Source organism: Salmo salar, chromosome 04 (genome assembly GCF_965601325.2).
Source record: "Salmo salar chromosome 04, fSalSal1, whole genome shotgun sequence".
Taxonomy (NCBI): domain Eukaryota; kingdom Metazoa; phylum Chordata; class Actinopteri; order Salmoniformes; family Salmonidae; genus Salmo; species Salmo salar.
In genome coordinates, this window is record NC_138294.1 from 1,826,023 (window position 1) to 1,835,000 (window position 8,978).

At 43.9% G+C, this 8,978-nt stretch overlaps 1 protein-coding gene across 1 annotated transcript in view; it reads right to left on the reverse strand.

The window, feature by feature from the left end:
• Positions 1–6,357: 6,357 nt before the first annotated feature.
• The window catches only part of LOC106602101 (phosphatidylinositol 4-kinase type 2-beta), a 29,345-nt gene continuing 26,724 nt past the window's right edge, over positions 6,358–8,978 (reverse strand). The window contains exon 11 of the mRNA XM_082973983.1: positions 6,358–8,305. Within this exon, the coding sequence (XP_082830109.1) occupies positions 8,132–8,305 (174 nt within the window). The 3' untranslated portion in view covers positions 6,358–8,131. The remainder of the gene's footprint in view (positions 8,306–8,978) is intronic.

The following is an 8,978-nucleotide window of genomic DNA, read 5'->3' on the forward strand; positions in this document are numbered from 1 at the left end:
AGCTTAGTTCAACTGTCCTACCCCATCAGAACCCCAAATTACAAGTGTAAACAACTACTATACAGCTTGAAAACACAATGTTGATGTCATGGATGTTAACTTCCTGTATCCATAGTTCTGTCTGTGAATCTAGAAGATCAGTTCTTGGATCTATATTTCTGTCTGTGAATCTAGACGATCAGTTCTTGGATCTATATTTCTGTCTGTGAATCTAGACGATCAGTTCCTGTATCCATAGCTCTGTCTGTGAATCTAGACGATCAGTTCCTGTATCCATAGTTCTGTCGTCTGTGAATCTAGACGATCAGTTCCTGTATCCATAGTTCTGTCTGTGAATCTAGAAGATCAGTTCTTGGATCTATATTTCTGTCTGTGAATCTAGACGATCAGTTCCTGTATCCATAGTTCTGTCTGTGAATCTAGACGATCAGTTCCTGTATCCATAGTTCTGTCATCTGTGAATCTAGACGATCAGTTCCTGTATCCATAGTTCTGTCTGTGAATCTAGACGATCAGTTCCTGTATCCATAGTTCTGTCTGTGAATCTAGACGATCAGTTCCTGTATCCATAGTTCTGTCTGTGAATCTAGACGATCAGTTCCTGTATCCATAGTTCTGTCTGTGAATCTAGACGATCAGTTCCTGTATCCATAGTTCTGTCTGTGAATCTAGACGATCAGTTCCTGTATCCATAGTTCTGTCTGTGAATCTAGACGATCAGTTCCTGTACCCATAGTTCTGTCTGTGAATCTAGACGATCAGTTCTTGGATCCATAGTTCTGTCTGTGAATCTAGACGATCAGTTCCTGTATCCATAGTTCTGTCTGTGAATCTAGACGATCAGTTCCTGTATCCATAGTTCTGTCTGTGAATCTAGACGATCAGTTCCTGTATCCATAGTTCTGTCTGTGAATCTAGACGATCAGTTCTTGGATCTATAGTTCTGTCTGTGAATCTAGACGATCAGTTCCTGTACCCATAGTTCTGTCTGTGAATCTAGACGATCAGTTCCTGTACCCATAGTTCTGTCTGTGAATCTAGACGATCAGTTCTTGGATCTATAGTTCTGTCTGTGAATCTAGACGATCAGTTCTTGGATCTATAGTTCTGTCTGTGAATCTAGACGATCAGTTCCTGTATCCATAGTTCTGTCTGTGAATCTAGACGATCAGTTCCTGTATCCATAGTTCTGTCTGTGAATCTAGACGATCAGTTCCTGTATCCATAGTTCTGTCTGTGAATCTAGACGATCAGTTCCTGTATCCATAGTTCTGTCTGTGAATCTAGACGATCAGTTCTTGGATCTATAGTTCTGTCTGTGAATTTGAGAGTGGTTACACTTCTCCAGCATCATGCCTCAACCAAGTGGTGGTGACCATTGTGTTGCTTTTGTCAAATTCCAATAATTCTTCCACAATGTTGTGTTATATGTCAACATGCAGTGACTACATCAAGCTTGTGACTCTACAAAATGTTCTTTATGCTGTTTGGCAGTTCGTTTTGGTTGTTTCGGATGATTTTGTGCCCAGTGGAGGTGAATGGTAAATGATGTATTGTCATTTTGTGGTCACTTGTTGTTGTGTGGTAGGAATATAATATGTTTCTGATCACTTCTACATTGGTGTTGATTGCTACCATGATTACGGATAATCATGAATGAATTGTTTATAATGATGAGTGAGAAAGTTACAGATTTCACTACAATCATGTCCCCCCCAAAAAACACACTAAACCTCTCACCATTACCAATAACAGTGGAGGTTGGGGTTTTCTTGTGGGTATGATGTTTGTGCATCTGTGACTTTCTCACTCGTCGTTATTGGTGATTGTCCGTAACCATGGTATCATCCACACGATGTAGACGTGTTCAGACACGTTGTTGTTCTCACTTGGACAATGGAAGTCACTACAGAGTTACACAGTGCATTGTTTGCTATTCGTTTCTGTTCTGGGCACAAACATGGTCTGAAGCGAACAAAACAAACTGCAATTGCATCCAACCAATTTGTGATCCCAAGTTTGATGTAGTCATTGTGTTCTAGGAATATGGGACCAAATACTAAACTTTTGACTACTTTAATACACTATAAGTGAATTTGTCTGAATACTTATGACACCTTAATGTGGGGGGGGGACTGGATACATAAAGTGGTTTCATTTCTAAACGATGAAAATACTCTGAAATAGACCCCACGAGTGGCGCAGCGGTCTAAGGCACTGAATCTCAGTGCTAGAGATGTCACTACAGACCCTGGTTCGATTCCAGGCTGTATCACAACCGGACGTGATTGGGAGTCCCATAGGGCGACCCACAATTGGCCCAGCATTGTCCGGGTTAGGTTTTGGCAATGGGTAGGCTGTCATTGTTAAAAAGAATTTGTTCTTAAATGACTTGCCTAGTTGAATAAAAATACAAACATTTTATGATATGGGGGTATGGCTCAGGGTGACTTGATACACATGGGAAACTGTTGAGCGTGAAAAACCCAGCAGCGTTGCAGTTCTTGATACACCCAAACCGGTGCACCTGGCACCTACTACCATACCCCATTCCAAAGGCAAATATTTTGTCTTGCCCATTCACCCTCTAAATGGTACACATACACAATCCATGTCTCAGGGCTTAAAAGTCCTTCTTTAACCTGTCTCCTCCCCTTCATCTACACTGATTGAAGTAGATTTAACAGGTGACATCAATAAGGGATCATATCTTTCACCTGGATTCACCTGGTCAGGTGTTCATAATGTTTTGTACACTCAGTGTACATTGGAAAGACACCAAGCAACAACATGATGATATGATTTACACTATTCATATCTACATATTCATATTGTTCTATACATATTCATATTGTTCTATACATATTCATATTGTTCTATACATATTCATATTGTTATATACATATTGTTATATACAGTATTTGTATTTATTATGGATCCCCATTAGTTCCTGCCAAGGCAGCAGCTAGTCTTCCTGGGGTCCAGCAAAATTAAGGCAGTTTATACAATTTTAAAAACATTACAATACATTCAGACTAGGTGCCCTCAGGCTCCTACTCCACCACTACCACATATATACAGTAAAAATCCATGTGTACGTGTGTGTATAGTGTGTATGCTATTGTGTGTGTGTGTATATCCGCCTATGTTTGTGTGGATTCACAGTCCCAGTGTAACCGATGTGAAATGGCTAGCTAGTTAGCGGTGGTGTGCGCTAATAGCGTTTCAATCGGTGACGTCACTCGCTCTGAGACCTTAAGTAGTTGTTCCCCTTCCGCTGCAAGGGCCGCGGCTTTTGTGGCGCGATGGGTAACGATGTTTCGTGGGTGACTGTTGTTGATGTGCGCAGAGGGTCCCTGGTTCGAGCCCAGGTTGGGGCGAAGAGAGGGACGGAACCTACACTGTTACACCAGCTGTTCCATAAGGTGTATTTTTACCTGTTTTTTAAAATCTGATTTTACTGCTTGTATCAGTTACCTGATGTGGAATAGAGTTCCATGTAGTCATGGCTCTATGTAGTACTGTGCACCTCCCATAGTCTGTTCTGGACTCGGGGACTGTGAAGAGACCTCTGGTGGCATGTCTTGTGGGGTATGCATGGGTGTCTGAGCTGTGTGCCAGTAGTTTAAACAGACGGCCCGGTGTATTCAACATGTCAATACCTCTCATAAATACAAGCAGTGATGAAGTCAATCTCTCCTCCACTTTGAGCCAGGAGAGATTGACATGCATATTATTAATATCAGCTTTCTGTGTACATCCAAGGGCCTGCCGTGCTGCCCTGTTCTGAGCCCTGTTCTGAGCCAGCCGTGCTGCCCTGTTCTGAGCCAGCCGCGCTGCCCTGTTCTGAGCCAGCTGCGCTGCCCTGTTCTGAGCCCTGTTCTGAGCCAGCCGTGCTGCCCTGTTCTGAGCCAGCCGCGCTGCCCTGTTCTGAGCCAGCCGCGCTGCCCTGTTCTGAGCCCTGTTCTGAGCCAGCCGCGCTGCCCTGTTCTGAGCCAGCTGCGCTGCCCTGTTCTGAGCCCTGTTCTGAGCCAGCCGCGCTGCCCTGTTCTGAGCCAGCTGCACTGCCCTGTTCTGAGCCCTGTTCTGAGCCAGCCGCGCTGCCCTGTTCTGAGCCAGCCGCGCTGCCCTGTTCTGAGCCCTGTTCTGAGCCAGCCGTGCTGCCCTGTTCTGAGCCAGCCGCGCTGCCCTGTTCTGAGCCAGCCGCGCTGCCCTGTTCTGAGCCAGCCGCGCTGCCCTGTTCTGAGCCAGCCGCGCTGCCCTGTTCTGAGCCAGCCGCGCTGCCCTGTTCTGAGCCAGCTGCGCTGCCCTGTTCTGAGCCAATTGTAATTTTCCGTAAGACCCTCTTTGTGGCACCTGACCACACGACTGAACAGTGGTCCAGATGTGACAAAACTAGGGCCTGTAGGACCTGCCTTGTTGATAGTGTTGCTAAGAAGGCAGAGCATCGCTTTATTATCGACAGACTTCTCCCCATCTTAGCTACTGTTGTATCAATATGTTTTGACCATGACCTCAACTTGCTCAATTTCCACATCATTTATTTGAAGATTTAGTTGAGGTTTAGGGTTTAGTGAATGATTTGTCCGAAATACAAGGACTAACTTATTCCTTGCCACCCACTCTGAAACTAACTGCATCTTTTTAAGTGTTGCAGTCATTTCAGTCACTGTAGTAGCTGACATGTATAGTGTTGAGTCATCTGCATGCACAGACACTCTGGCTTTCCTCAAAGCCTGTGGCAATTCATTAGTGAAGATTGAAAGATTGCCCTGGGGACTTCCTGATTCTACCTGGATTCTATCTGAGAGGTTTCCATTAAAGAACACCCTCTGTGTTCTGTTAGACAAGTAACTCTTTATCCACAATACAGCATTGGGTGTAAAGCCATAACACATACGTTTTGAAAGCAGCAGACTATGATCGATAATGTCAAAAGCAGCACTGAAGTTTAACAAAACAGCCCTCACAATATTTGTATCATCAATTTCTCTCAGCAAATCATCAGTCATTTGTGTAAGTGCTGTGCTTGTTGTCCTTCCCTATAAGGGTGCTGAAATTCTGTTGTCAATTTGTTTACTGTGAAATAGCATTGTATCTGGTCAAACACCATTTTTTCCCCAGAAGTTTACTAAGGGTTGGTAACAGGCTGATTGGTCAGCTATTTGAGCCAGTAAAGGGGGCTTTACTATTCTTAGTTAGAGGAATGACTTTAGCTTCCCTCCAGGCCTGAGGGCACACGCTCTCTAGTAGGCTTACATTGAAGACGTGGCAAATAGGTACAGTTCAAGTAGATCTTTAGAGAGAGGAGAGACGCTGTGATACAATATGTTTTGTTAATCTATTTTTTTAAAGCTAAACTTACTTTAAACCTCTGGTGGAAGAGTATTCCCACGATGACATGACTCTCTACATAACTGAGCGACACATTGAATCAGATTTTGTTATGGTACAGTGGAGAAACCGATTGTGGCGTTTTTCTGGTGAGGTACGTACATTATGTAACCTTTATTTAAATAGGCAAGTCAGTTAAGAACAAATTCTTATTTACAATGGCGGCCTGCCTTGTTCAAGGGAAGAACGACAGATTTTTACCTTGTCAGCTCAGGGATTCTATCAAGCAACCTTTCGGTTACTGGCCCAACGCTCTAACCACTAGGCTACCTGCCGCCCCACTATATATGGCCCTTATACCATCACGGCCAACTAATCATCCCCAGCTTACAATTGGCTCATTCATCGCCCCTCTTCTCCCGTGTAACTATTCCCCAGGTCGTTGCTGTAAATGAGAACGTGTCAGTCAACTTACCTGGTAAAATAAAATAAAAAATATATACAGAAGTATGTGGACACCCCTTCAAATGAGTGGATTTGGCTAGTTCAGCCACATCCGTTTCTGACAGGTGTATAAAATGGAGCACACCGCCATGCAATCTCCATAGACAAACATTGGCAGTAGAATGGCCTTACAGTCAGAGCAGTGTTTACACTACTGCTTCATACAACGACTCTTACGAGCTGAAATACTCTGAGTATTGCCTCCTGCATCCTGGCATTAAAAGCATACCCAGTGAGTATAGCCTTCTGCATCCTGGCATTAAAATCATACCCAGTGAGTATTGCCTCCTGCATCCTGGCATTAAAAGCATACCCAATGAGTATAGCCTTCTGCATCCTGACATTAAAATCATACCCAGTGAGTATAGCCTTCTGCATCCTGGCATTAAAATCACTCTCCATTTTAGAAATGTCACATACTATAAAACCTATTTTTATATACCCAAAATGATAAGTCTGGGTATTGGAACACGACCATAGTGAACATTACATAGATCAATGAAGAGAAGAGAGTTCACATTTAACCAATCCCAAATTTACATTTATTGTTTCCAACATGTTTAAAAAATACAATTCTACCTTTACATTCATTATACAGCAGGAATAGAAAGTTCAAGATGCATAAATATGAAAAACCCAAAACAATGTCTGTGTCACCAACGGCACCCTAATCCCTACATAGTTCAGTACTTTTATCCAAGAAAAGTGCACTACTTTGTCCCTATAGGCCCTGGTCAAAAGTAGTGCACTACTTCGTCCCTATAGTCCCTGGTCAAAAGTAGTGCACTACTTTGTCCCTATAGGCCCTGGTCAAAAGTAGTGCACTACTTTGTCCCTATAGGCCCTGGTCAAAAGTAGTGCACTATGTAAGGAATAGGGTGCTGTATGGGACTTAGAAAATGTTTAGCAAGTGTGCGAATGTCCTTATTTTTCCTTCCCCCCCCAATTTGGTGGGAGATTAACGGAAGACTCAGCAATATGACGTCATCAAACGTAGCAGGGTAACTTCCTGTTTACAGACAACAACAAAATAATACAATTCTGCCAGGAGTTCCACTTTTGGGTGAAGAATCAGGCCGGGATTCAATCCGATCGTGGGTTATAGGCTTTGAGGCCTTTTAAAGGCAAATTTCTGATTGAGCCGACATACGTAGCATTTACTGTGAATGGGATCTCTGCGAACGCTGGAACATTTGTCTATAACCTGCGGTCAGACTGAATCCCAGCCTCCATCTTGGCAGATTCTAATTGTTGTTGTTTTCAAGCAGGAAGTTCGCCACCCGCACGGTGCCTGATTACATCATATTGCACAGTGTACCTTGAGTTTAACCCACCACCCATCCCATAATAGCCAAGAGCATACTGTCACCAGCAATTACACATACATGTTAAATCAACTAATACATTCATTGCTATGAAAAAAAAAATGACCATCGAGTGCATCCCAAAAAGTCACTCAAAAGTAGTGCTATTTGGGACGACACGTTGTCAACAGTATTCCCTCTCATTGAAATGTCTCGGGAGACACGTTGCTCTATTTAAATAGAAACTGTAAACTTACATTCAAGCAACATACATTGTATTTTATCCACTTTTTAACATCATTTAATTCCTTCAAAAAGCTTTTTCTTTATGCTTATATTAAAATGATTTTGGCGGTAGCGCAGAACCGAAGACACTGTCGGTGTATCCCAAATAGCACTATATTCCCCTAAGTGCACTATCCCCTATGGGGCCTCTGGTCAGACGTAGTGCAGGACGGTATAGGGAATAGAGTTCCATTTAGGACGTCCTGGGTTCTCCTCTGAGCTCAACACACTCAGCATACGTCCCAAATGGAACACTATTCCCTTTATAGTGCACTAACCCTATTGACCAGGGTCTAATGTAGGGCACTACAAAGGGAATAGGGAGCCATTTGGGATGTTTCCCCAGACGTGTGATGTCCAACTCCAAATCAGTCCCTCTTCAGCCATCCCTCCCTCTACCAGGAAGAGAAGAAAGGTCTCTTGCAGTGGAGGCTCCCTCTCTTCCCTCCCTCCTCATCTCTCCACCCACCCCTGCAGCAGCTCCTTCAGCCATCCCTCCCTCTACCAGGAAGAGAAGAAAGGTCTCTTGCAGTGGAGGCTCCCTCCCTCCTCATCTCTCCACCCACCCCTGCAGCAGCTCCTTCAGCCATCCCTCCCTCTACCAGGAAGAGAAGAAAGGTCTCTTGCAGTGGAGGCTCCCTCTCTTCCCTCCCTCCTCATCTCTCCACCCACCCCTGCAGCAGCTCCTTCAGCCATCCCTCCCTCTACCAGGAAGAGAAGAAAGGTCTCTTGCAGTGGAAGGTCTGGGTGAAAGCTGTTCCTAATGTTACCACCCTCCCCTGTCCTCCTGTCCGGCTTCTCTCCACCACGACTCTGGGCATCTGGACCAACTGAATGGGAGTTTTATTATCCTTTAACGCCTGGCTCAGGTTTAGGATCTAGAGAGGAGAGGGAGGAAGAGAGAGGAAGAGAGAGAGAGAGAGGAGAGAGAGAGGAGAGAGAAAAAAGGAACAATCAAAGACATACAATTGAACTGGCCACATGTGGACTCCAATCAAGTTGTAGCGACATCAAGAATGATCAAAGGAAATTGGATGCACCTGAGCTCAATGTGGAGTGTCAAAGAAAGGGGTGAATATTGGGTAAATTAGATACACTATATATACAGCAGTATGTGGACACCCCTTCATACACTATATATACAGCAGTATGTGGACACCCCTTCATACACTATATATACAGCAGTATGGACACCCCTTCATACACTATATATACAGCAGTATGGACACCCCTTCACACACTATATATACAGCAGTATGGACACCCCTTCATACACTATATATACAGCAGTATGGACACCCCTTCATACACTATATATACAGCAGTATGGACACCCCTTCACACACTATATATACAGCAGTATGGACACCCCTTCATACACTATATATACAGCAGTATGGACACCCCTTCATACTCTATATATACAGCAGTATGGACACCCCTTCATACTATATATATACAGCAGTATGTGGACACCCCTTCATACACTATATATACAGCAGTATGGACACCCCTTCATACTCTATATATACAGCAGTATGGACACCACTT